This window comes from Endocarpon pusillum, assembly GCF_000464535.1.
Source record: "Endocarpon pusillum Z07020 unplaced genomic scaffold scaffold112, whole genome shotgun sequence".
Classification (NCBI taxonomy): Eukaryota; Fungi; Ascomycota; class Eurotiomycetes; order Verrucariales; family Verrucariaceae; genus Endocarpon; species Endocarpon pusillum.
The window spans coordinates 7441-34816 of record NW_006913631.1 but is presented as its reverse complement, the minus strand read 5'-3'; the positions used below and the strand labels follow the sequence as shown (position 1 = coordinate 34816).

Below are 27376 nucleotides of genomic sequence, written 5' to 3'. Positions count from 1 at the left end.
ATCTCTATCTGCGTCATCAAGGCGCCGTGGGGCTCTCCCTGCGTTTGAACGCTTCTCGCGATTCAACACCATGGTTTTCTATCTCGAAATTTCGGCAGCAAGGTCACAAGAGAGTCAATTTTACTATCTGGGCAATTTTGGGCATTCTACTACGATAATTAGGTGGTAAATGGCCATCCTCTGCCCACACCGCAATTCTGCCCCGCGGCGCCAGCAATTCGAGGGTAGCGCCAAGGAATTGCAACACTTTCGCAATGCACAGTAGAACAACTTGCTATTTACACACTATCCATTGATTAGCCAGCACGGTCATCGATTTATTACTTATGCAAACATCTTACTTCGTCATTATTGATCTTAAATACTCTCTTTCAACCCCGATTTTCTAAAATGAAGCTTCATATAAGCATGCATCACCTCATTGTCATACTCGTCTGGGTTGCTTCTGGAGGCTGCTGGCCATTGTTTGAAGCCGAACATAAGCTTAACCTCAGTATAGCCCGAGACTCGCAACCTGTGGGCTCACCTACACATAATAGCAGTGCTATCACAATCCAAACCGCTACACTCAGCAAGGAGATTAATACCACTCTGACGGGTTTGGCATTCCTGCTAACAGTGACAACCTACTGGCTCCTGATGAGATACACCACAACATTATCGAATGAAATCGTCTTACCCTCGAAATTCCTAGAGGACAATATAGCCGCTGTTCTGTCATTGACTTGGCCAAACCATTATCTTCGTACCTCGAAAGATCCTCCTGATACATATTCATTTCCCTGGGTGCTGTTCCGCATGAGAATGGAAGAGTTGTTCAATAAGCCTCTGGGTTCTGACGATGTCAAAGATTTCAACACTTCTATCCAATCTGGGAGCTTTATGGTTATCGTCAAAATCTTCTCGCCGGTTATGAAAAGCCTGGTCCAAATTGCAATATGGAACACCGTTAGCTTCTGGCTTGTCCTTGTCATGATTGTCAACACACTGGTTTATAACGGCTTCGTGAGTGACAACATTACTAACGACAGCAAAGTCCGCTTGATATTGGTTGGTATATATGCAATTGTGAATATTGGACACCAATTCCGCATTACGATTTTACTCTATCGCAACTTTACATTTGTGCTTTTTCAAACATGCTGGACAATCATCTGCAAGGAGTTTATATTTCAAAAAACCGAGCTATACAAGCGTCATATTGATGATGTTATGTTCTTCATGAAACTTGACAAGCGTGACTACCCATTTCGCAGAGATCCATTTGGATCCAGTATAGACTCGAGAAGTCTTGATCTCCAGTTATTCGGTACGATGAAGCGTTCAAATACTCATCGCCCTCTTTATTACTCCGAGGAAATAAGTTTCCCGGAGCCAGATTGTGACTTTTCACCCTTGTCAATCGATAATATAGAACGAGAATATTATCTCAAGACGGAAGACAAGATTGAGAGCAAATTTGACGAGTCCGTCAAGCCGCTACGCGAGACAGAGATAAAGGCGTATGAAAAGGCAACAGACACTGCGCTCGAAAAGGTTATCGGCAACGTCGCCGTCTTGCTGGGTATTTGTCTCGCTACAGCATTAGCCCCGTGGACTTCTACTCAGAAAATAGACGCGACCAGTGTGCAACTCGGCTCATACGCCCTTCTCCTTTCTATCAGCACAGGATTTCTGACTTTGGTTGGCAGCATATCACTTTTAACGAATGCTACATACTCGGCCAAACTGCTTCTCCTGTTTCAAGAAAAGACGATGGCAACTGATAAATATATTCACAAGAGCGAAGATGTGTCGAAGGGTTTCTCACTCCAAGACGAACCTGGATTCGGATTCACTAAAGGTATCGCTGGAGAGTCTCGACTTACATTTTTCGGCCTCTGGTGGTCGACGAGCCTCCTTGGCAAGCTCCCTTGTCTCCTGTTCGGCCCAGCTCTGATGTTAATTCCGCGTTTCCATCGGGATCGCCAAAGATCCAGAGATAACCAAAAGGCGCTCTTCTTTACAGTACACAATGTTACTTTCACTTGCACTGTCACTGAGCCTGATTTTGGTAGTATATCTCGTTCCCTTTCTAATTAGCCAGGTCCGAATGTAGAAACAGAGCAAAAGCGGGACAATCTGCAAGCTGATAAAGGGAAAGATAATGAAAACATTATCAAGCGTTAACGAGAGCACCCAAAAATAAACAGAAACTCTGACACCTGTGATGCTCACGCGTAAGCTCTCAGAGCTAGATGCTCCGTGTCACTTCGACCGGAAGACCCGCCTTCGCCTCTCTAGAGGTTCTCTCGACTTTGATAGATTCAAACCCGGCTCTATTTCGTGCTGAGAGTTCTTTCGTTCATCCATTGCTAGCATCAACGATCGTTTCGCTCAATTGAGCTCGTTGTTACACACTCACTTTCTATTTGATTCCATTGTCAAGGCCCAGGCAGTTCGAAAAGCACAGAGATTGGGCCGATCCATACGAAAAGACCCTGCAGAATAGCCGCAATTAGATACAAGAGGAAACCTCGCTGGTATATATGTGAGCGTTTATTTTCTCCATAGAATTGCGATGAAAGTTACTGTTTCCCTCACTGTCTCGGCACTACAAGCTGATAAGTATCATGAATGTCAAGCTGACAAAAACCCCATTCGCAGAACCTATATCCAGAGCTGGTCTGTTGGGTTCAATAGTCAAATCGTAGCTTACGAATACGTGGCCTGTTTACATGGTGGCTGACAAGGTGAACACATAGAGGCGTGCGACGAATAACAAAGAATAATACTTACGTAGTTGTCAGACGCTGTGAGCGCCTATTGACAAGATTTGCTGCATTTCTACAGCGTAATCCGTGCGTTTGATTGATCAATGTCTCCTGCAATTTCGCTTCTGGTTTCGCTGCTGTGTCGTACAGTCAATTGTACGTCCATCTACACACGCTGTCTCTTAATTGAATAGGAAAAGTTGCTCTCTACAGATCTTTAGAGATTATTATATAGTTATAAGTCTAGAACTGTTTTAATTAGATTAAGTCTCTTAAAACAAACTGAATTAGGCGAATTTAAAAGCCGTCTTCGCAATTACCTCAGCGACTCCCAGCAATTCCCCTTCATTCAGAGCTCTCATGTCCCAAATCACAATCGCAGTGCCTAAAGAGACATAGTTGCGCAATTAGAGCTCTTTGATCCGAAGCTTCAAGCTTTGATCGACGAGCATAGTGGCTTGCACTCTTGATATCGCCTCTCGTTGTGTGTTGCGTTAGCCCAACTGCACTGTATATCTTGGTTAACTAGATTGAAGGCAACAGGGGGATTTTTGCTTGCATGCCGGTTCACCCACCATCGTAAAATATCGGTTGTGATACGCCCAGCTGGTTTCTTACTCGGTAGAACTCGCCGGCTACGCCCCGATAAAGACAATGGGAAATTTGGCTGCTTTAATACAACCACCCTTGGCGGGGAGAGAGACAAGAAAAGCTGAGGTCAATGAACGACGTGTAGGACATATGTATTGGGGCAAAAACTGCCAGCTGAGTCGAGGGAATCAGGTTCTTCACAGGAGATACCAGAAAATATATACTTCAATAGTCAAGTCTCTCTCTCTCCGATCTACATCCTTCTTCTTCTTCTACCCTCCCGTTTGCTGCTCCAAGTCACCCACGCCCAACGCCTGAATGCAACCCGCAAACCACTGTCTAAACGTTGTATCCGCCCATTCAACCAGCACATGCAGCGCGGCCAGCACGTGGAACACGCCCAGCACCTCCCTCATGCTGCCGAGACTAATCTCACTCCAGATCACGGTCTGCATGCCTCCACTAGGGCCGCTCCTCCCCACGCGCACAGCGGCAAGAAAGTGCCAGTGCTCGCCCTGCACACGCAGTAGCGGCAGCCATGCCAGCTGCTGCACCTTTTCGCGTCCAAACAGCTCCTCCAGCCGCCGGAACTGCGCACTTACCCACACGGCGAGCTGGTATTGCGACTTGTCTTTTCCTTCGCCCGATCGCTTGGCCTCGACGGAGACGGCGATGGGGCTGCGGGTAAGGGAGTCAAAGGCGGTGTGGTTGATATGGGTGATGTTGTGGTTGGAGAGGATCTCGTTTTCGGCGGCGGTGAGGCCGATGGTGAGGGCGAGGTCGACGCGGGACGAAGGTGTGGTGGTTGTGGCGGCGGAGGGGAGGGAGATGGCGGAGGAGGGGTTGTAAGGAGCCATGGTTTCGTCGCGGAGGTTGTATTGGGGGAGGATGTCGGCGAGGGTGCTGGAGGGGTAGGTGCATTAGCTTGTGAGTGGAGCATACGGAAAGAGGTGAGAGGTGCAAAATGCGAAATGCGAGATGGGAGATGCGAGAGAAGGGTGGCAGAAGAGAAGTCTCACTCACATGTTCTCGATACTGACGTCGTCACAGTTGACAATCTTCGCCGTCTGGACGGCACGGTCCAGCGCAGGAAAGTGCGACGCGCAATTCCAGTGCGGCTCGGTCTTCATGAACGACTTATGTGCGCCGCGTAGCAAGTCGTTCAAGTGCTCCATGGTCAGCTTGGACGGGGCGTCGAGGAAGTCCCGAGCGTCCAGCAAGTCTGCATCAGACGGAAAGTGCCGGCGAATGTCGCCCTCGAGCGTACTAGGTATGACTGCCCGACGCGAGCACTTCCGCAACGTTGCCCACATGTCAGCAAGCGCATGAGGGAACTCGTCGCTGACGGACTGGCCGGGGTTGTATTCGCGTACATGGATGGGCTCGTCTTTGCGCATGGCGACGCGCAAGAGGTGCTTTATAGGGCTGCTGGATCGGGAGCCTTTTATTGGACTGTCGGCGCCGGACAACGACGGCGGGAGGCTGAGGGAGGAGCGCGACGAGTGATCAGAGGCGGCGTCGTCGGAAGTTGCTATCGCGGTGCCTGTTGCATATCGCCTCTTCTTAGGGTGCGGTGTGAGATTGACATCTTCGAGGCCGAGGTCAAGGCCGTCATTCTCATCAGTGTTGAGGTGGGCGTTGACATCGAGGCCGCCGGTGCTAGCGGCGCGGTGCTCAAGCACTGCACCACGACCGCGCCCGCGTCTACGTGGGCCTTCAAATGGAATGTGATTCTGATCGTGAGACGACATTGGCTGCAGCGCTGCTCTTGCTGGTCCTCGCTTGCGCTTCCGGCTAGTGGTGATGGTGCTTCAGTTCAACCGTGAATGGGATGGGTCGATAGCGTCGAGCCAGCTCTGGACCTGGGCGCGCCTGCCATACTCCATACAATATCGCAGGTGCCTCAGCTGTAACAGCGCACGTCTCTATTGCTGCTCGCGCTGCTGCTGACATTGGGGGGTTGCTGCTGCTGCTGCTGCTGCTGCTGTTGCTGTTGCTATTGTTGTTGTTGTTGTTGTTGTTGTTGTTGTTGTTGTTCAGTTGCTAGAAAAGGATTTAAGCGGAATTAGTAGTGCTCTAAACCTACTAACGTGGCTAGCTGACATGTGCGACATGTGCAACACACGCCCATTTGCAACATAATGGCTTGGCATTCTGGGTTGCAGAGCATATTTCTAATATTTCTAATATTCAAACGTTGCATTATCCAAACAAGTATTGCTTGATTCCGGAAATTCGACCCATCTCCCTGTTGGTTTGATGAATATTTTGTAGAGTCCAAGATTGGTGGCTTGAAAATTTGGTAGGGTTGAATGAGGAACTGATTGCAACAGCGATGAAGCCAATCCACTTCTTTGTCCGCTTCTTTTCGAGTTTTATCCTTAATGGCAGGTATGATTCTGCTTCAATGCAGAAGCTTGAACACTCCGAGGCATATTAGAGGAGGGCTGATCATGAGGATAGCAGCGCCGAGGACGATAACAAAAATTGGGGGAATACATCCAAGGCCCGTTAATTAAATCTCTATCAACACATGGGAACCATTGAATCCGACGCTTACCAACGTAAACCCACTCACCGAGCCAAACGGACGTGGTAAAGCTTCAAATTGATGTTGAACTTCAGAAATTGTAGAAGATGGATGCCACTTTTAATCTTCTGGTTCAAGAAGCGTGCTCCTATCACGGCAGTGTACGCCTATCCACCTTTCTGGCATAAAATGACCCAATTTATCATCGACTCACTTGCCGCCACTGTCAGCCAATGATAAATTGGGTCATTTTACGCCAGAAAGGTGGATACACATGGAAGACAAAAGTGCAAGTTTTACAACAAATCCCGAGCGTTTTGGTACTCAGATTCCTTCGCCTTCGTGGGTATATTTTTAAGATCTCGGCTATCGTACCCAAAATACCCTGAGAGCTCCCGTTGACTTCGAACCCTAATATAGTATCAGCAGCCTTTATCATATATGTGACAAGGCAGCACACATTGAGGAACTGCTCAGACGAGAACTCCGTGCTGGCAAATCATCCTTGCACGCGTCAATCTTGTGGCCCCTCTTCCCCGGCGTTGTCTTGCACTACTTGAAAGCGCGATAGCAGACTCATCACATCTCATATCAAGGATAACCCGTGCCAAATATTGGCACCAGAAATGGCGAAAACGTCTCTCTCATATATGAGAACCACAAACTCTAATTGATCATCTCGCTTGACTAGGTTGTGGACGTAATGGCGGCACTTCCTTCCCACGAATGACAGGCTGCTAAGACGGTGAATCTCCCCATTGCTTCCAGAGCCATTCTCCAGGAGGATAAGGGATCCATCCGGGACTAAATTCAGGAGGGCCGCCCCTCCAGTAACCAACTATTGGCGAGACAGGAAGCTTGGGAGGGGTTCTTCGCAAGTTTGCAAGTCGCAGTACGATCGAGTTGTTGAAATCAAAAAGCACTACTCGCAACGTAACGCTTCCTAGATCGTTGCCGCTACAGAGGACATTTCGCGGAGAAAAATCTCCGTGGTTGACGCCATGATGTTGCAGAGCAGCGTATCCGTCAATGGCCTTGACCATAATATTTGTGCTTTGCTGCTCGGAAAGCTTATCAGGGTCTAATTCAAACATGGTGACTCCTTCGATAAACTCCATCAGTATAAGTCGAACCGGTCTCATGGTGACCCCAGATGTCGTATCAACTGGCATTTCACATGTCCATGAACCGGTGATACTTTGGGATTACTGTCCCCCCAAACCGTCCTGTTAATTCCTCATAAGCAGCGCCTTCCCTGCTGTAGTCACACTCAGCCCATTCGACAACGTCCGCTCTGATGGAGGTGTCTTTATGGTAGGTCGGATAATACAGAGGATCGTATATCTTTGTCACCCACCCGTTGTCGACTAGAATGAATTGAGCGCCACGACCATCACAGAGAGCAAGCTCTTTGGTGATAACGAAAGACGAGGTTTCCTGACTCTTGGTAGTTCCTTCCAAAGGGGAAGCGGAGAGGCAATATTCCAATTGAGTCAATCCTTTCAGAGTCTTTCTTGGAGTCAAGGCACGAGAATTAGGATATGGTCGGCCAAGTGGCGGTGGTGAGTTGTGGCGGAAGATAGTAAGTTTCTGACCCTGCTTGTACGGTATGGCAGGCTTTTCGATGTCTTGAGGAGGTGATGAGAATAGCGGAGGAGGCGAAGACGGAGCCGGTTTTGTGGAGCTTTTGCCTAATTAGGTGTCACGGAGCATAGTTCTGGCAATGCACTACCCTTGGAATGGATTTCCCTCTGGAGAAAGGCATTCACTCTCACAGGACATCTGAAGCTTAGAGCTCTTGTGTCCTTGTGTTTCCCCTAATCTTAAGCCGCAGGTCGATCACTTCTATTACAAAAAATGCAGACTTAGCCTCGTGATCCTCCAAGGTTATGTAGTAAATATTTGGAGGCTGTGCGGAGTTGCTGGCGCCGCGTGTTTGAGCCTTGCACTGGCTACATTCAGTATCCTTCAACTCCGAAATTCCCGACGTGTTCTCCACTTACTTCAGACTTCACTTCCTTTGCGATTGGCCTGACCCAACTCCTCTCAAATTCCGTCAGACCCATTGAAGCTTCTGATCACAACCCTAAGCCTCGCCTCCATGAAGACCAAGGAGACTCTCTTAGGATTATCACTTCTGATTCCTGAAGAATGGATGGCATCATACAAAGGGTCAAAGGAGCAGAAATGCTCAATAATCGCCTCTCCTTAATGCTGACCCAGGAAGAGCACGCGCTGCGAGTGCGTGTTTAATGTATTTGGAAACGTTGTCAATGCTAAGTACAATGCCTAGGCAGAAATATACAACTTACATCTGCCAATGCCACATCTCTGTTCCGTTTCCGCATCAGTTTTGTTATAACACGGCAACGCGAACTGAGGGCGTTGCACGATACTACACGAGGAATCGGAGTATTGCACGTTGGTGCAAAACTACTCTACGCCATGTTTGGCAGAGAAGTCAACATGAGTGGGCCAGATATAACATGATCAAGTCTCATCCCCAGTCTTCGAATTAGCCTTAAAAGCGATCACCAGGAATTACTTCGAGGTCTTGAAGCTCTCGTTACTATTGCACATCTTACTCTATAATCGTCCACAAGCTTGTCTACAGGTGAGGATTTGGTGGTCTTGGGTTAGGGTCTCAATAGCTCACTCTGTCCTAGAAACATGAAGGAACTTGCATCAGAAAGAGTTGAAGAAATCCTACGAGGATTGTACCGGTATGATTTTCCAGACGCGGCTCGAAACCACATAGCGAACTCTCGTTTCCACGATCCCGCCTGCACAAATTTTAATTCTCAGCCGCAGCAATACCTCCTTTCCGAAGAATCAAGCCCCAATGCTCTCGCACTACCTAGCCAGTCACTCCACGGTCGTGGAGCGGGTTTCAAATCACCTATCGCCCTCACCGACTGCGGAAATTGAAAAGGCAGCCAATCGATACTCACGGAATTGCGATCCCTGTACTGCGGGCTCAGGTGGGAGGCGGAATCAGGAATTGGTTACAGAGAATGATGCCTACAAAATGGACCCTCTGTGGGCTGAGTTGAATGAGCTGGCGTAGCGCTCTCACACAAGGATGACGGGTTATATCGAGGAGCTTGGAACGAAATCAGTCAATGAACCGTGCACGTCGCCCGATTAGGCTATCGATTTACATGGTTACTTCTTCTTGGTGGCTGCCTGCGGTTTAGAGGTGATCTGAAGAGAAACTTGAGCTGTTGGCCATCATGCTGCACAGGAGACAAGCACTTGACCATCACTCTCGGAAATCGTGATTGCGGCTGGTATGGCTGTCTCTGGCAATGGCCTAGTTTCACCCATTTTCCACTGTCAGACACTGCATTATTCAACCGCTAGGCCACATCGAACTTCCAATCTTTTATAGCAAAGGTTGCGTAGTCCAGTCCCCCTTCTGTAAGGTCCTTTTGATGGTATGTCGTATGCTTGAACTTGTTCTTTCGCAGCGGCTTTCCGCTTCCGTCAGTATATGACTCGTGCCGTAGCTGGTCGCCCGCCGTACGCATTAGCATAAATTGAATGGAATGATGGCTATAAGCCCCTTGCATTGATAATTGAGACTGCAAAACTAAATGATGAGCGCGGACCGATTAGTCCTAGGACTAATCACAAAGACAACTTCTTCCACACTTTTCCATCATGTCCGCCTCCATACTGTTCTTGCTTGATCCGGTTTTACCCATCCATCTCGGTGAATGGGTGTGTCAGAGGAAGCTGTTCATTGGGGTCCATTGTTTGTGTATTTGGCACCTGTCCTGGACCGGCTCGTAAGGTATGATCCTGTTCATCTTCCCACGAGAGGGGCTGAGAGTCACCGCCAGTATCTACCAAAACATCGTCCCGATTTGGGCTGGGTATTTGAGAGATCAAACCAGGGTTCACCACCGTCGTGACCATGTCTGCCACCGGAGCTCTTCTGACGTCCCTTGGGTCATGGGAAGTAAGATGGCCGGGAGCATATGCAATGTCAGCTGATTGCAGAGGCAAGGGATAAGTATCAGGCTGATTTACAGAAGGGGTTCCAGAAAAGAAACCTGAATCCGGTGCATGCGGGTACGGCTGGGGAATCCGGGATTCTCGATTAAGCAAAGAGAATGGAGATCCATCATAGCCGAATACATCATCACCAAAGACTATTGGTTGATACTGAGAAATAGCGGCAAGCTCATCATCTTGCCTGGGTTGTCGTTGGGGAGTCGATGCTGGATCTGGTCTCGTTGACGAAGAGCCATTACTCCGTGGTCTGATGACAGCGGACTGGTGGCTATTGATTAAGTTCAAAATGGGGTTCACAAGCGTCGGGTCGTGGACCATCTCAAGGAGCTGAGCCTGGAGCTCAGCATCATGTAGCCGCGTGTAGGCACATGATTCGTTGTAAGACGCATAGTCTATGCTCTCATCCGTGTAGACTAGGGTAGTGTCAGACTTCCGCTCATCTGGCCTTTTGAGGCTTGAAAGTTGTACTTACAGGGAGACGGTATATGATTGGTTTCAATCTCGGGGAACAAGATTTGATAGACGTCTTTCCAGTACTCAAGTTCGTCCCCAGACTTCCTTTTTCTAGTGCGAGACTTGAGCAGGGATTTCTGGTCCTCATCAAAACCGTCTGCATAATTTCTTTCACGCTGCACAGGACAGGCTCGCTCAGCCGTGGCGTGCTCGGAGAGGCCTTGGTCGCTTTGGAAGATTTGCCGACATCGCCGGCAAACTATAGCAAAATGCCTACCGTACAGGTGCTGCCTATTTCCGAGTCAGCGACACATGTATCATGAAGTCTAAGACAGTGGCTCATACTTTAGACGGCGGACGTCTGGCCACCCATCAGGTCCCCGGCATGTCTTCTGTGCGCCGTATCTTCCAGGATCGTATTTGAAGTATGGACAAGCCAATCTCAACGTGGGCCTGCCGGTAGAAGGAGGAGCGAGGTCCAGAGCTGGGTGTTTATTAGGATCGTCACCAGATCCGCCATTCTCATCGCCTCCTCCGGAAGCTTGACCGTCGCGCCCCCTTTTGGGAGGTGTCTTTTGAGACTCTTTAGCTGCCCTACTTATTGGCTCACTGCCTCTATCTGGAGGCGATGCACCGGACCCAGGAGCAGCATCCGGACTTCGAGGACAGCACAATGGCAGACCCCCAGGTGCTCTCAATAATGCATAGATCACTCGATCCGCCCATGTGGTCACACTTCCTGTCAAGGTTTCCACTTCGGAGCACGGTACACCAACCGCATGATCTAATAGAAGCCCTACTATCTCTTGGTGGCTTCTGATGGTGGCGTAGTATAATGGAGTTCGCTTTGAGAAGCGATCGAGAATATTAGGATTGGCACCGTGAGCGAGGAGATGTGAGACCATGAGGGCGTTGCCGCGAGCAGCAGCAAGATGGAGAGGTACTTGCCCATAGTGCATGTCAATCAGGTTGGGATCCGCCCCATTCTCAAGTAGAACCTTCACCACTGTCTGATGACCTCTCGCGGCGGCAATCGCAAGTGGTGTGCTCCCACCAATACGGTCATCAACGTCAGCTCCTGCTTCGAGGAGTAGTTCAACCATCATCTGATGACCTTGTAATGCTGCCCAATGCAAAGGCGAAAGGCCATGACGATTGTCCCTCGTGCTGAGGCTGGCTCCTTTCAGGAGTAGCAGTCGTACAACCGCCAAGTGCCCTTTTTCGGCAGCCCATGATAGCGGTGTGCGGCCAGCAGCATCCCTAACATCCCAATTCACATTGATAGACCTATCAACTTTGTGCATAGCCAAGGCCAAATTGTAGAGTCCGAAAGCGGCAGCAGCGTGTTCGACTGTCCATCCTCCGCCGGCAGAGATCGCGTTGTCGTTGGACCTTTGTTGATAAAGTAGCGACCAGTGGCTGATGATTCTAGTCGATGGCCAACGCAAGTTTCGGAGCAGAAGTTGATAAGAGGAACTTGGTCGATCAGCCAATTTTGCATGTTCTGGCCAGTACATCGTGGCGTACGGCAGCAATAGATATTTTGAACGTTGCTGGACCACGAATCTAGCCGTGGAACTTGCCTCTGCGTGGAAGTAGAGATACTGAAGGCATATGTCTGCGATGTACAAGTCAGGACACTTGAGGTAGTCGTGTTCCGAAGCTGCCTTAGAGCTAGTCCCCATTGCCTTGGACCAATTGGCATTCTGCAGAAAGTCGCGAGCAGACTGATGGGCCAACCGCAGCACAAGGTAGGACGTTTCGCCATCCATCCCGAGCTCCGAGATCGTTCCTAGCTTCTGGTACTCTCTGGTTTCGACAAAGCCCCAGCAAAGCTCTGTGATAACCCGTGCCTTATCGGCTTTGGATACCGAAACTAGAGACTTTGGTAGAGCGCCAGAAGCAAAACGTGGCAACGCACCAAACTGTAACGCTTCTTGCAGTTCCTCAACCAAAAGTGGTCGTCTGGCGAAGGTGATCCATGTGAGAATTCTTCTGACAAGGCCGTCTGAGTCTCGTTCATTTTGGATGTGTCGGTCCAGAATCGTACAGTAGACATCGTCCAAACCACTAGGAATCGCCCATAGCGTTTGTTCTGATATTTCACCCGTATCACTGCCATGAGCGAGAATGTCCAATGCCAGGCTCACCCAGAGAAACACTCCTGACGCTCTCTTGACTAACGATTCCAAGATGTAAGGGTTTCGAATGGAGAGTCGTAGCTGTCGCTCTAATTTCAGTTGCGTGAATCGCTGGATGTCTTGGCAATTTTCATTGGGAAGGAATATCTTCCGATGCTGTGCAAAGCAGAAAGGCTCAATATTAGCACGAGGCCGACTGGAGACGCACAATCTGACTACATTTCCCAACGCCTTTGAATGAATCGATGAGAAAAGAGCTAACACTCGGACAGCTTCCTCTCCTGAGCATTCATCAAGGCCATCAATGAAAAAAAAAAGCTTGTGACTGTCGGATATTTTCGATATAGATCTCTCCAAAAGATCCTCTAGGTTGTTCGCTAGCCACTGCTCGCGCTGCTCGCCACTCCCGCCAAGCTTGCTGTAACGTTCCCATCCCTGCTGGAACCGGGGAACGTAGTCAGACATCACACTTGGAATCTGTGATAGCAGCTGAAAGAGTAAAGACTGAAACAATTCCCTAGCCGATCTGCCAGGGATATCTCTGGAGTAATGGAAGAAGTATGAGGCTGTGATGGCGTTCGAACTCAAACACCTTTGTTTCAATTCTTGAGTAATATGTTTCACGAGTGTCGATTTGCCTGACCCAGGAGTGCCCTTCAGCCACAGGAAAGATGAATGATCCTGTTCCAACCAGGACACAAATTCTCTGTGCTCAAAAATCCAATTGCAGGTACCTTCATAAGCGGGATTGGCGATATGGCTCCCGTTGTCAATTCTGAGCCGTGCCAGGAACTCTAATCAGTGGTCATCAAAATTACCCATTACAGTCTGACGAAAACGGGGACTGACCTTGTTCTTGCCGGTTGAGTGCTCTTGGTTCCTCAACCTTCCGGCGAAGGATCTTCTTCAGTTCTCCCAATACTCGCTGGTATTTTGGTTCGGTGGAGCTGGCAAATTTGCAAATTGTCTTCGATTATCGTAAGACTGCGGATACAGAAGACTTTGTGAGATTCTCTTTACCTCGTGGTCTGCGTACAAGGGTACACAAGAAAAGTGCCCGGGCACCGCTGATGGTTCGTCGACAACCTGTACCAGTCAGATACGCCAAGCTCTGGAGGTTTGCTGTCGATTACCAGGCCAAAGCCAGGAACAGGAAGTTCTTCAAAGAACGATGCAACCTGGATATTGAGCAGTTTTCGTGAGTGCAACTCCTCGAAGGTCTGCTGAATAGCTTGCCACGAGGCAACCGACTTGCGCAGGAGCCCTGGAATATCCGATTCCACTCGAATGCCTCCCGCAAATATAGCGTACTGGAGTACCTTTCTTATGTCTTCAGCTCGGGTGCTATGAGGCGTACTGAGAAAAACGGCTCCCAAGGTGGAATGTAGGATCTCCCGATAAGTGTTATTGGAGCTGTTTAAGGCAATGAGTAGCGCCTGTTTTACGATGATCCCACCCGAACTATGGGCGATGAATATGAGTTCTCGACCGATCTTGCTAGATTGCTTAGCTTTCCAGGTTCTACGTCTTGCAGACGAGGTCAAAATAAGGACCATTCAATAAGATGGGACGTGGGGGACAGTTAGAGTGTCGGAGATTCAAAATCGTTTCTGGTGCAAATCAACACCCAAGGCCATGAAGACCAGCAAAATGCCTCGAACAAGACTATAAAAGTTAACGAGCATGGTGTTATGCTGACCTTTTGATCCGAATCGCGCCGCTCCACCAGCTCTCTGAGCAGATTTTCTGCTCTTTGAGAAATGACCTCGGTCGTGAAGTGCGTTGCTTGAGCCTGATACCCGAAGGTAAGAATCCTAAGTCCTGGGACGTCCTCAGAAAGAAGAGTCTGCGGCCAGAAGGTGGAAGTCCCCAGTGCAACCCATGTGCGATATGGGTCACCTCCGAGACCATGCACGCACACTATGTCGGTAAGGGTATGGGAATCGTCCCCAGAGCTGCCTTTGGCCTGGATTGGGCTTAGTATCACTTCTGCTGTCATCCTGAAGTCTGATAAGACTCTTACGTAGGTACACAATTTAGATGATCACGTACGTTGAGATAGTTCGAACCCGAATCAAGGATATAATTATCCAAATCGCTATAACCAGCTATCGAAGAGGTTTCTCAAGTGGCCCAAGCTGAATGAGAAGACGCTGTTTGATGTAAGTTAGCATTTATGAGTTCTCCTTTTGCGCATTGCTGAAAGTGCTGTTTAAGTCGGAGGATAGTTTCGCTGCCTGAGGTTATGCGAGTGCTCGCATAACTCCTCTGTTGCCAAATACCCCTCCAAGTGGTGCCCCACTGGTATGAAGCCATTGCAAGGCTGTAAATGTGCACAAACGTAATGGGCAGACAGAACAGCCTTGGGGAAGGCTGGAGCCATTCAGTCTATCTGCCAATTGGGCAACAAGTGCGCACGCAGTGCCGAAGTGATGATACGTAGAAAATGCTCGTTGATTGATCAACCCTTCCTGAAAGTGGAATCGTGGTGATGGATCAGAGTTCTTTGTATTGAGACATCATCAGCACTCACTTCGTCCTTCATACTGTGCGGTCCAAAAGTGTTGAACTCAAAAATACAGTTCGCGCTATTTTGCTACGTGTGTCACCAGCGTTTTGTTACAGATTTGATACGCATTTTGCATCAGCCACATATGTATTTTTGGTATCTGCGTTTCGCGCTATTGCGCTTGATATAGCAACTTTGTATGTATAAGTACGCGCTGCTTTCGCACTGAATTAGATAGAACAACTTGCTATTTCCACACTGATCCATTGATTAGTCAGCACAGTTCGTCAAAAAGTGTTGCGAATCCTTAGCGGCCCAAAATCTGCTGCTGCAGCTCAACCACTTTATAGTGAATTCTTCATTACGCCGTAAGAAGCCTTGAAACCTATATTATTCTGTAGCTGTAGCCTAGGAGACTTAGTTTAAGCTGATTTCTTATGCGTCAACAGTCCTAAATCTGCGGGAAAGAAAAGTGATTTTCTGGATTTGTTAAGAATTCTACAGAATTGTGGGTACCACTGTAGTTTGAGAGCCAAGGACAAATGTGCCGATGCTTAACGCCAAGGGTTCGCAACACTTTCGCAATGCACAGTAGGCTCAAGAAGTTGATTGAATGCACTCAATGAATACCACAATAAGTCTTCCTTGACATCCCTTTCATTGAGTGAAACATTGACTTTTTATAGAGCAAACCGTGGTATGCTCCTCCACACCAACCGCGCACCAATTTTTGAACTCTGCAGAATTTTGTCATCTGACCTGGGGAGTAGAATGCTCCATTGTGGCATTCTTGCGACCGAAGGACCCTGGGAATAGGGTTGCTGGCCGACCTGCCAGGAACAGCATTATTATTCACGAGACAGGAGGATCATCCCGCCCACATGTTCTCGGCTCTATCCATGGTTGGCAGCAGCTCGAGAATTTGGAGCTAAATCGCCGGCCAAGGGATTTGTGTTCGTCTGACATCGGAGCCGAGGACAAATGTGTTGATACAATCCTAGGTAACGATGTGGGGAGAAGATGTCCATCCAATATTTAACCGAGGCATAGCATCGGCAACCGTCTTTCTGGTAGTCAAAAACGGCATTGATCACTCCGGCCTTTTGTGCATCATGTCAACGACATGACAGCTGCCAGATAGATGCCTGAGCCATGGATATCTGAAGATGCCTGAACGTGGTACCGTGCTGCCTTGACCGCCCATGCAGTGTCTTCCCCCTGTTCAGCTCTCTGCGCGCCTGAGGTCTTCAGGCAGCCCCCTCCCGCTCTCTCCGCTTACCGATTGGCGAAATGCTTCATCAATGCATCGGCTGACCCCCTTGCCCGCTCGAATGCCTGCAACGGGTGATTTGACAATGCATGCCCATGCCGGAGTAGTGGCTGTGGAGAGCGTCCACCGTCCGATGACAATCTCCGCACATTGCACATTGCGAGATGGACATGTCGATGTCTTGACGAGCGAGTCCAGGTTGGTGACCGAGTTAGTATGTTCTCCTACTTGGTGCCGCCGAAAAGTGAGTTCTAGTCTGACATCAAACCGTCCCTGGTACAGAGTAATGATGTACAGATCTCGTGGATCCGGTTCGTTGATTAGAGTTTTTCAGCATCCCTACCCACTTTTGAACCTTATCTCCTGTGGATTCATTGGTCATTCTTACTCTTGCAATTATCTTCATTGGACACTAGAACTCATTTCTCGGCAGCACCGAGTATGTGGCATGGTTTCGTTGTACATGGATGCTACTCTCTGCTCTGTTGACCATTTCGTGCGTCTCTCTTCTAGCCTCGTGCGGTCTTTTTCAAAGTATAATAGCATCACACCACTCAGCTATCATCAGCCATCAGGCATCCTGCAGGCATCATCAGCCATCATGGCGGTCGTCCTCTTGTATATATTGTCCCACCTCCTGTCCTTCCTGTCTATTCTTTCCTTCCCTCATTTTGCTATGACTGCCCCAGTAGACCCTCGACAATCGCAACCACCAAACAACACAGTTGGTGATGGAGCGGATGGAGGTGTTCCTGCATCTGCGATCCAGCAGAGTACATCTGAGCTGCCAGTCTATGTACGCGATTACGGTTTGTCTAGTACACCAATCGATCATTCCTACGTATACTGAATTGGCCAGCACCACTCGTGTGGCTCTCAGGCTCGGAGCGGTACATGCCGTCCGACATCGCAAGCCAAGTTGCCAACACCATCCCAAAGATCAATGGCGCCCCCGTTGCCCAAGCCCCGTCTCCACTGACCTTGAATAATCTGGATCAACTCAATGCGCAAGGTGGTAAGGACATCTGGCTAACTTCGCGGGAAGGCATCCCAGCGTATCCCAAATGGTTCGAAGGGGTGACCCCAGATGGGAACCGAAAGACCAATGGTGCCACTACTGCCGCCATTGTGACAGTGGACAAGGGTAACGGCAACTTGGACGCATTTTATTTTTACTTCTTTGCCTTCAACCGAGGCAACACTGTCTTGGGACAGGAATTTGGAAGCCATGTTGGAGATTGGGAGCACAATATGATCCGTTTTCAAAATGGAGTGCCACAAGCCGTCTACTTTTCTCAGCACGCTTCTTCGCAGTCATTCACGTACAAAGCGGTGGAGAAGAATGGCATCAGGCCTGTTGCCTATATTTCAGAGGGGTCACATGCTGTATATGCGACGACTGGGTAAAGCGCGAAGATAATCTATGAATGATGGCTTACTGACTTTCGTAGCACTCATGACCATACAATACCGAGACTAAACCTTCCAGGCGGCCTGGTCGAGGATCATTGCGATCGCGGCAAATTATGGGATCCCGTACTGAGCACATACTCGTACCGATATGACCGCGTCTCTCAGAAGTTCTCCCCGTATGATCCGGGCTTCCCGGTTAACTGGCTCTATTTTCTTGGACGATGGGGAGATGACGCGCCGCCCAAAGGCTCAGAGGGCCAATTTGAGATTTTTGGACAGAAGAGGTATGTTGGAGGACCGACAGGACCGATGGATAAGCGGTTGGATCGCGAGAACATGAGTGGTGTCAAGAACGACAATTGGGTACGACCTTTCCTAACTCCATGAGCATAGATTTTCTGGTTGTGTGGGGCGGCCATTTGCGTGTTTGTTATGAGTGACTTGTACGGAGTAGGGGCACTGGATAGATCATCACGTCGTCGTATCTGTGATAACCATTACGCTTTTATTGGTGTTCAAGTCGGGCGCCAAATATGGTAAAAGTGCAGAGTAGCGTTTCAAGTTAAGCAACGTGGAATGATATTGGTAGACTTGGAGATGGTGAACCTTGCACTTACAGACAACTAGTCACTCAATGCAGAGACGGGCCAATCAGTGTTCTGACCCCTGAGTTTAGTCACTTCCGGACATTAACTGATCTCCCAGTCCCTGGTGTTGGGCATGTTACCATTATTATGTATTGCTGACTCGCAGCAGCTCCACTGTTGTGCGACCAGAATCAAACGTCGATTCCTCACCTTCTCTCCATTGTTCAGCACGTTCCATTATTCACGCCTAGGTTGAGTGAGCTGATCTCCTTCAGTTCAGCCTCGAGATTGTTTGCAGCTGGCCGCGTTATCGCCAACTCTATTTGCCCTGCACGCAATCCCTGAGAAAATCCCAATAATTTCTATCACTCAACCCGATAGTACCGAGTAACACTTATTCATCGTTTGAGCTCTGAGCAACACATGATCTGATGCCCCGTCACAGTCATCTTACTGTCCATACAGAAGTGTCAAGTGAGTAGCTGCTCCCTATTCGTGGCATCAAGTACAAGGCGCTCATAATCGAGCTGTAAGATAAAATGCCACAAGCCTGCGCGACTGACACTTCTGAGTTTCTATATAGTTGTCAACCATATCCCTGGTATAGCCGGGTAGTCCTTACCAGGCCCGACCTGAAACAGAACAAGATTAGAAGGAACCACTTTCCCCGAAGCCAGTTCCTCTTCCCTCGCAATGCCTTCCCCATCTCCTCCTCGCCAGGCATCGCCATTGCCAATACCTTCTCCTCCCGACTCCAAAAGTCCCAATCGCAGAACGTCCTTCGGGTTTCTGCATCGATCCAGGTCCAAAGAACCGATCCAGAATCGAAAAGCTTCGGGCGGTAAGATTACCAAGAAACATCATGAACAAGCAAGGGAGGAAGAGTTGAGGCGGTTGAAAGAAGCTAGCTTGATGCCTGGAGCCGTGCCTACGCTGCCTGTGCTGACCCCGTCCCCTCAGCTGCAGAGTTTTGTTGGAGAGGGTGCAACGCCGGATAGAGCTGCTGGGAAGAACACGAACCAGTCAATGGAGGCTCCCACTCGAACTGTGCCCGTACCTCCGATTCCTAGGGTGTCTCAGAGCCCCGACCCATATACCAGGAGTGAAAGTATAACCCACCGTGGTCGTTATAGCTATGCTGCTAGCGCAGTGAGCTCGATTGATAGTCCGAGAAGAGTCAGGAGACGGAAAGACCCAACGCCATACAAGTGAGTTACTCAAGTGGTCAATCTTCATGTAGCTGACATGGGTGCAGTGTCTTGGTAGTTGGTGCTCGCAATTCTGGCAAAACATCTTTCATCAACTTCCTTCGCATATCACTGGCCGCGAAGAAGCGCTTAAACCGGCCGGGTGAGAACCTCGAAACGCCAATCGCAGGCAAGACCAATAAGAGTTTTGTGCATCACTACCTCGAAACGGAGATCGACGGTGAACGTGTCGGCTTGACATTGTGGGACTCGCAGGGCCTGGAAAAGAATGTGGTGGATCTTCAGCTTCGTGAGATGAGCACTTTCATTGAGAGCAAGTTTGAAGACACCTTTTCCGAGGAGATGAAGGTCGTGCGTGCACCTGGTGTACAGGATACTCACATTCACTGCGTCTTTCTCATTCTAGACCCTGTTCGTCTGGATGCGAATATACAAGCCGCTCGTCAGCATTCGTCGATTGAGAAAACTGGAAAGATCCGCAATACGCCGGCGCGGATCATTGGTGCTCTTGACGAAGATTTCGACCTTCAGGTGCTGCGTACTCTGCGCGGAAAGACCTCAGTCGTGCCAGTCATCAGCAAAGCAGACACCATCACTACAGCTCATATGGCGGTTCTGAAAGATATGGTCCACAATGGCCTGAAAATAGCGGGTCTTGATCCATTGGAAGCGCTAAGCTTCGACGAAGAGGAAGAGTTCGACGAAGAGGACAATGCCATCGTCGAAAAATTTGACGAACGCGATGAGGACGAAGAGAATGCCAGGAATAAAAGTACCAGCCCAGATTCAGAGGATGGCCGTGGCTCACCACATACCTCAGACTCAGACACTGTTCCACAGGATCAACCCACTCCAGTCGCACTACGACGCAGCAGCCAGCGATATAAATCTGTGGCAACTAGTGGCACATCTGAAGAAGGTCTTATTGATCCGCCATATCTCCCCTATTCGATCCTGTCACCTGATGAATACAGTCTGGCATCTAAAGATGGACGGGTTGGAAGAAAGTTTCCATGGGGATTTGCCGATCCATACGATCCTGAGCATTGCGATTTTACCAAGTTGAAGGAGACGTGCTTCGGTGAATGGAGAGCCGAGCTAAGGGAGGCAAGCAAAGAGATCTGGTATGAAAGATGGAGAACGTCGCGTTTGAATCGACAAGGCATCAACGCAAACGGTACCGGCGCAGGCAGCAGGACCTCGAACGGCCTTTCGAAAGGAGTACCACGTTGACCGAAGCCTGAGTCTAGGTGGTTCAATATATTTGGCATCCTTGAGCGCCTCCTCATGCGTCTTCGATTTTCATTTCAGTCAGGCAAGCCATAGGAGTTGACACATGACGAGCATGGAGAGCTGTGGGGTTTATTTTCAGTTCGCGTCAACAGCTCACATTCCGCACCACACAACGCACCCCCTTGATATGCAGAATTTTCCGGTCTTACTTGTACATTTCTCAGGGGGGGCCAAATGATACCACAGTGCTAGCAATGAAAGCAATTTACACAGCCTAGGATCCTAGAGATGCAGAAGCAGAAGCAGAAAGCAGAAGCCTAGACGGTGATGTTCTTGCGTAGTCCACGTCATTACTTCTATCATCTTCCTATCTTGATGACATACATCCAGCAAGAACCGCGGGAACTTATGACCTCCATATCCGAACAGGGGGTAGAAACTCTTGCTTATTTGATCTTGTTCCCACTTCCGCGGGAGCAGGCCATCATAGTACAAGTTCCCAAGAAAGAAGATTTACTAACCTCGAAACTTTCTTAGCTCTTGTAGGATCACTGATTTTCTCCTAGTTAGTCACAAGGATATGTATCAGAACACCGGTAGTTTCTCCTTTCTAGATCAAATGGGACGGATAAAAATAGCATCCTAACCTGTCTCCCTTTTAAACTGGCAATCATCTATTCTAACTAGTTGTCATATTCTCCATATTGAAAAGCAACGAACTCCCAATCCCATATCTTTTTTCAACTCATCTGTATCCAGCCCCTTTCACACCAGTCCCTGAAGCAGCCTTTCAGCATGTAAAAAGCCCCCCCCCCGGCTCCCCAAATTATCATCCTCTTCGCAACTTACTCTCCGCTCATATCTCCTTCTCGTAAAGAAACGCTTAGCTCGAGCTTGGTCCGCCATGCATGATGCCGATTGTTAGGATAATAAGTGGTTGTGCTCTGTGCGGACGGCGTGCCGCATCACTCCTGTCCTTTTGGTCCAGATGGCAAGGCATATGGAGTACCCTCAGACACCGATTTGGAAGGCGTCGTATTAGAGTCTAGCTCCAGCACCGCTACTATACTCCTTCAGAACTTTAGGTAATGGATGAAAGTCTGCGAGATAATCATCTGGCGTGTTCATCACACGGTCTGAGTTGCCGGTTGCGTCGTCTAGATGTTGCATCTGGAGGCGGCGAGGGTCGCTGATTGGGAGCTTGGGAAGTGTGCGGGAACCCCGTGCATCTTTCAGATGGGTAGTCGGAGGGACCGGAGGACCGCATTTGTAGGGGATAGTAAGTTCTCCTCCCACACTAATGCAGCGGATTGTATTGATGTGCTTCTAGGAGAAATCTGCCCCTGGTAGCGATCTCGTATTTGCTGCTGCACGAGTTTAAGTGGTTGATGGCAGAGATTAAGGCCAGACTGATGTTCAGGATTCGCATTTGGCTTGGCTGGAATATGCATCATTCCAAGCAGAGCAAGCTTTGGAAACCTCTTTCATAACGGTTGTCTGACCTTCAATCAGTGCTACTTCGGTATGGGACAACTTGAGAGGTTGGTACAGTCTAGAAGCGCTGGTGGATAGGTCAGCACGTACTATCGGGCGGTTGAAACTGGCGTATGCCTGTCACCGCTATTGACTCTCCAGCTCTGGGAGCGATTTGTTATTCATATTGATATTCTCCCGGAGAGGAGGGTCGTCCGCTGGCACCGCTGGTGTGCTTGCTGGCCGAGGTTTCTGTGACTGCACCAGTTGGAAGAGATGTGCTGCTCAAGTCAGCAAGAGGACTCATCGACTCAGAAGGAGTTCAGGTGGCAGTCCAACCCAGTCGCGATGATGGCTTGGCCAGAGAGGTCGTTCCGAATAAGCCTCATCCCGTTGACCTTCAGCTGGGCCGAATACTCACTTAGCTCTTCTATCAGAGTCCTAGTGCCATCTTCTATGTCAATGTCTTGACTTTGATTCCCCAGAAGGCCGATCAAGAGCGCCAGAACAACATCAGATATTGTACAGAATTGATTCGACTCGCCATCGTCTCCTAAACGCCGATTCGAGATGCTAAGAGCATTGCGAGCCAGGGACCTCTGTGAGACGAACGTCTGGTGGTCGACGTTTGACACGGCGCTTGCCGGAAGAATCATTTGCCGAGTTCACGGCTGGAGATCGCTGTCGTTTGTATTCTCCTAGGTGCATCGACCTGGCCTCGGGAGGACACGAAAGGTCCGCCAGTGATGGCACTTTGCTAACCAGATAGTCAGGGACAGCACCAGATGGTCAAGACAGCTCCAGAGCTTCCGAATTGTGAGCCATTAACCATCTCTGTTGTGGCAGCGGAGTCAAAGACTTCGCTCTACACCATGACCACTGATACACCCTGTTCCCAAAAGCGTAGAATGTCGACAACACGACGGACAATACATCTTGACAAGAAGTGTATGGAGTCTGCGGTGGTCGATTCACATTCACGCATAAGGATTCCGTGCACCCTCACCGTATAGGGTGCAACGAGCGAGTCCTGCAGGGAGTAGTGCTAACTAGTAGCTGTCAGGTAAGTACTATATTGCTGATTGGTTATTATTTATTTTATTTATTCCTTGCTTGCTTGCTTGTGTGTTGTGTGCTTCCCCTTCCTCTTCCTCTTCCTCTTCCTCCTCTTGTTGATATCTTACTCTTACTTGAAACTCTTACTTGAAACTCATAATCTGTTCGGGTTGCAATAGCATCGCATAGTGACGAGAATCCTCGCTGTACATACTTACATACACCGTGGCCGAACATAGCCACAGGCGGCGTGGATATACTATTGCGGCAAAGAGCTGAGCTGGAGCTGGAGCTCGCCTCGTTTCAGCCAGATTGAACCGTGGCCCCCCGCTGGGTGGAAATCTTAGATGGCTTCTTACTCTCTCTCCTCTTCTCCTCTTTTCGACAGCAGGAAGGCTTGAATACTACGGCCTTGTCTTCTAGAGAGGGACAGAGGGATGGGCAGGATATGATATGACATGAAATGTATGGATAGATCATTTAGGTAGGTAGATAGATAGTCGACTGACCGACGCAAAAGGAAAACCAACCCTCTCCACCCCATAACGTCGGAGATATGATCACCTTCCAGCTCGTCGTCACGCACTCATTCCAGACATATAATTCAGACACAGCATGCAGAGAACGTTCTGATCCGCAAAGCAGCTCGAGGTTACATAATGTCATGGCACTCGTAGAGTTTACTCACAACTCCCTTTTCTCCTGGCTACCCAATCCGGCAACTAGCTGATATAGTCATTATGGATATTACCATCTCTAGGCGGGAGATGGGCTTCCGTTGTACGTTTGAGTATGGAAGAAAGATGATAGACCTCCAAGCAAACCACTCAGTGGCGAGGCTTCCGCTCCTCGACATCGTAGTCATAGCCATAGCCATGCGTGGTCTCTCTATCGCGATCCCTCTCCCGTACCCTATCGAGCTCCTTCCCACCACTTGACCTTCTCTCACCCCTACCACCCCTCTCACGATCGCGCTCTCGCTCCAGCTCCCTTCCTCCACTAGCCCTCTTATCCCCATGCCCTCCTCTGCTATCCAACTCGACCTCCAAACACCCGGCGACAAACTCAACCCACTCGCGTCCCTCGATCGTCTTCATCGAACTCCAAACCTCCCTCTTCAATGCCACGCCCACCTCAACCCTATACCTCTCCTCATAGACGCGCTTCACCCTCTCCATATGCCTCGGATCCCAATGCAGCCTGACCGCCCTGCTGATCAGCAACTCGGCCCTCTCCCTCCCGGGCGCCGTCTCAGCCATAGCCTGATGCAAGAGCAACGCATCGCGCATCGGACGATTCAACGCGCCGTTCAAGATGTGAGCGAGCGTCTCGCCGACCAGATTGCGTGATTTCGAGATCATCTCGCGTGCAAAGTTGAGGTGGAAGGTCTTCTCGAATGCGCGGAGCACTTCGCGGAGGTGGGCATCCGATCGCAGCACGATGATCTGGATCATGGCCGTCTCGCCGCCGTCGCGGCTGGTCAGCGCTCGATACAGATCCCTGACGTCGTGGGCAATGAGTTCGGGATCCAGCGCCGCCGAGTCGGCCATGCGGTTCTCCTCCAATGCCAATAGAATTGCGAGCCGGAATTTATCCGCCTTGAGTTCGGCGCGCATGCACTTCTCCAGATCGTCTGCGTAGCGTTTGTCGCGGAAACAGTTCTTGATCTCGCGCATGTCGGAGTTGGAGCGGCCCATCAATGATTCGATGAGGAGTTCGCGTCGGCTGCCGCCGGATTGGTACCAGGAATTGGCCCAGTACGCTTCGGATTCCCATCGTCCTAAAGCGGTGGCGTAGGTGGCTTTGCCTAGGTTGCCGGGCACACGCATCTTGATGTGCTTGGCCATGTTGATTCCTTTTCCGGAGGCTTTGGCGTGGTTTTTGTATTCGGCGCGGAGCGCCAGCATATCTTCTGTTGAGAGGTGCGGGAGGATGGAGATTAGAGGGCGGGTGTTTGGTGCGTGGTGGGTCCCGGAGAGGGCGGAGGCAATTTTCAGGGCGTCTGGGACAGGGTCATAGAAGGAGACGCGTTTTGGTGTGCGAGGCGTGGCTGTTATGATTTCGAGCCCACCGGTAGTGGTGGTGGAGGCATTTGAAGGGCGGTGTTTGTGGGAAATCACGATGTCTTGCTCTTTGTCCTTGGATTTGCTTGACTTTTTGGATGATTTCGTCTTGGTCGTAGATATGTCGAGGTCGGAGAGGTCGGAGGAATCAGAATCGGTAGGCTTGGTTTTGCCGAGCATCAGTGGTGATGGCATGGGTGAAATGGATTGGTAGGTGCCATGATAAGCTTCCAGGAGAGGAGAAGCAGGTGGACGACTATCATCACCACCACCATGAGGAACGTTGCCAGCTACCAATCCTGCTCCTAGTCCTGCACCTCCTGAAATTGCAAGCCGGCCTAGACGGGATGCTAGCTCTTTCTTCGAGGGAGCATCTTCCTGCCTGTACTTCTTCTCTTGCCTCTCACCCCTACCAGTCCCTGGCTTGACTTCCACGTACTGAGGATGAGGAGACTGTGAATACTGCGGAGCACCATAGTTCTGCTGTGGATTTTGCACGTATGTCTTCTCAGACTTGGGTTTGTATTTGATGTGTGGGTCGATCTCAGCATACTGGTATTGTGGTGGCTGTATATAGTTACCTGCGATTGGTGGACTGACTGCGCTTGGCGAGCTGATGGAATGGATTCTTTGATGATCAGGGACATCTGTATGTCCCTGCATTGGGAAAGCGCCAGGTGCGGAAAATGGTGGCGATGTTGGCAGAGCATTCGCTGGCGGTACGAATCCAGGTCTTTCACACTCTGGCACTGCTGCCCACTCTTCTCTCCATTGCTCATGCCGTGGGTCTACTCCTTGTCTTGGGTCCCCAAGGCTCATGTGCCTTGTCTGAGGAGGTACGGCTGGCGCTGGCTGCATGTATTGACCTGGCTGAGAATACATATACTGCTGAGGTTGCGCATAACTTGGATGAAACCCGTCTTCGAAGTGCTGGTGCTTGTCTTGCAGCTTGTCCTTTGGTGCTTCTGGCGCATGAGTGTGTCGATGTCTTGGTGGTTCTTCCGAAGAGTCGGATTCGTAGTATTTCCTCGAAGATTTCTTGCTCTTCTCTTTCCGACGATCAGATTCTGACTCCTGGGGGTCATGCCTGCGTGGTGCTCGTTTCTCGACCCTGCGTGATTTGCCTCGAGTGTCTGAATCCGAGTCATAGTATTTCTTTGATCTAGATTTTCTGCGCTCCCGGTCTGACTCCTCGCTTTCGCTGTCGTCATATTTTCTGGAGCTCTTCTTGTGTTTGTTCTTGCCATCGTCAGAGTCGGACTCATAATACTTCTTGGACGATTTCTTCTCTCTCGAGCGTCTGTCGTCCTCTGACTCGGATTCGGAGTATTTCTGGCTGGACTTCTTTCTCTCTTTTCGCGATGGAGATGTGGCGCGCGTATCACGAGGATGGTCTCTCTGGTCCCTGGAGGTACTTCGTTCCCTGCCGCCGGGCGATTTGGACCGACCCCGCCGATTATCACGCACTGTCAGCATTTTAAATTCGATTCGGTTGTCGAAGCAACTCTGCCTCGCGAACAGATGGTGGTTGACAGCAATGTTCTCGGTGAAAGCAGCTTCAAAGAATGGACTCGCCGAGGCTGGACGCCTGATCAGTGATCAGCCATCAGCCTGCCTAACTCACCAACCCTCCTCTCAAACTCTATACTAATCCGCGTTCGGCTTGGCATCAAGGGGTTAATGCTTTTAGCTTTCAATTAGAGGGGCGGGCGATCATGGGGGCGGAATATCTAATACCCTTCTGGATGTGCTCCTTAATCTTGCACCTACAGACTTGACATCTCCTTTCCGTCGCAGGTACTCGATAGGGGAATTAACTGAAGAGCATCTTGTATTCAAGATGGTGCGATTTCGGGACCAAGTGAAATTGATAGTTGCCCTGCCCTGCCCTGCTAGGGACTTCGATGGGTAGCATTGCTACACCTACTGTACATTGCGAAAGTGTTGCAATTCCTTGGCGCTACCCTCGAATTGCTGGCGCCGCGGGGCAGAATTGCGGTGTGGGCAGAGGATGGCCATTTACCACCTAGCCGTCAAAAGCCATCTTTTCCATACTGCCCTTTGCTCTAACCTTTC

General features: G+C 49.7%; 8 protein-coding genes across 8 annotated transcripts; 3 read left to right on the top strand and 5 right to left on the bottom strand.

Moving 5' to 3' along the window:
- Nucleotides 1–408: 408 nt before the first annotated feature.
- EPUS_08045 (uncharacterized protein) lies at nucleotides 409–2082 on the top strand (the record flags this gene model as incomplete). Its single annotated transcript, XM_007789467.1, has 1 exon — nucleotides 409–2082. One exon carries the CDS (start codon nucleotides 409–411, stop codon nucleotides 2080–2082), a length of 1674 nt encoding a protein of 557 aa, XP_007787657.1.
- Nucleotides 2083–3616: 1534 nt separating this feature from the next.
- On the bottom strand, nucleotides 3617–5095 carry EPUS_08044 (uncharacterized protein; the record flags this gene model as incomplete). Its single annotated transcript, XM_007789466.1, has 2 exons — nucleotides 3617–4247; nucleotides 4368–5095. The coding sequence occupies 2 exons, from the start codon at nucleotides 5093–5095 to the stop codon at nucleotides 3617–3619; spliced, it is 1359 nt and encodes a 452-aa protein (XP_007787656.1).
- Nucleotides 5096–6611: 1516 nt separating this feature from the next.
- EPUS_08043 (uncharacterized protein) lies at nucleotides 6612–7016 on the bottom strand (the record flags this gene model as incomplete). Its single annotated transcript, XM_007789465.1, has 1 exon — nucleotides 6612–7016. The coding sequence occupies one exon, from the start codon at nucleotides 7014–7016 to the stop codon at nucleotides 6612–6614; it is 405 nt and encodes a 134-aa protein (XP_007787655.1).
- Nucleotides 7017–7047: 31 nt separating this feature from the next.
- On the bottom strand, nucleotides 7048–7656 carry EPUS_08042 (uncharacterized protein; the record flags this gene model as incomplete). The annotated part of the gene is made up of 2 exons (XM_007789464.1): nucleotides 7048–7558; nucleotides 7607–7656. The coding sequence occupies 2 exons, from the start codon at nucleotides 7654–7656 to the stop codon at nucleotides 7048–7050; spliced, it is 561 nt and encodes a 186-aa protein (XP_007787654.1).
- Nucleotides 7657–9573: 1917 nt separating this feature from the next.
- EPUS_08041 (uncharacterized protein) lies at nucleotides 9574–14487 on the bottom strand (the record flags this gene model as incomplete). Its single annotated transcript, XM_007789463.1, has 6 exons — nucleotides 9574–10307; nucleotides 10367–10638; nucleotides 10693–13282; nucleotides 13338–13435; nucleotides 13509–13981; nucleotides 14188–14487. The coding sequence occupies 6 exons, from the start codon at nucleotides 14485–14487 to the stop codon at nucleotides 9574–9576; spliced, it is 4467 nt and encodes a 1488-aa protein (XP_007787653.1).
- Nucleotides 14488–16868: 2381 nt separating this feature from the next.
- Nucleotides 16869–18067, top strand: EPUS_08040 (uncharacterized protein; the record flags this gene model as incomplete). The annotated part of the gene is made up of 3 exons (XM_007789462.1): nucleotides 16869–17076; nucleotides 17127–17670; nucleotides 17719–18067. 3 exons carry the CDS (start codon nucleotides 16869–16871, stop codon nucleotides 18065–18067), a joined length of 1101 nt encoding a protein of 366 aa, XP_007787652.1.
- An 893-nt stretch (nucleotides 18068–18960) lies between these two features.
- EPUS_08039 (uncharacterized protein) lies at nucleotides 18961–20708 on the top strand (the record flags this gene model as incomplete). The annotated part of the gene is made up of 2 exons (XM_007789461.1): nucleotides 18961–19475; nucleotides 19523–20708. The coding sequence occupies 2 exons, from the start codon at nucleotides 18961–18963 to the stop codon at nucleotides 20706–20708; spliced, it is 1701 nt and encodes a 566-aa protein (XP_007787651.1).
- A 3356-nt stretch (nucleotides 20709–24064) lies between these two features.
- EPUS_08038 (uncharacterized protein) lies at nucleotides 24065–26776 on the bottom strand (the record flags this gene model as incomplete). The annotated part of the gene is made up of 1 exon (XM_007789460.1): nucleotides 24065–26776. One exon carries the CDS (start codon nucleotides 26774–26776, stop codon nucleotides 24065–24067), a length of 2712 nt encoding a protein of 903 aa, XP_007787650.1.
- Nucleotides 26777–27376: the final 600 nt, after the last annotated feature.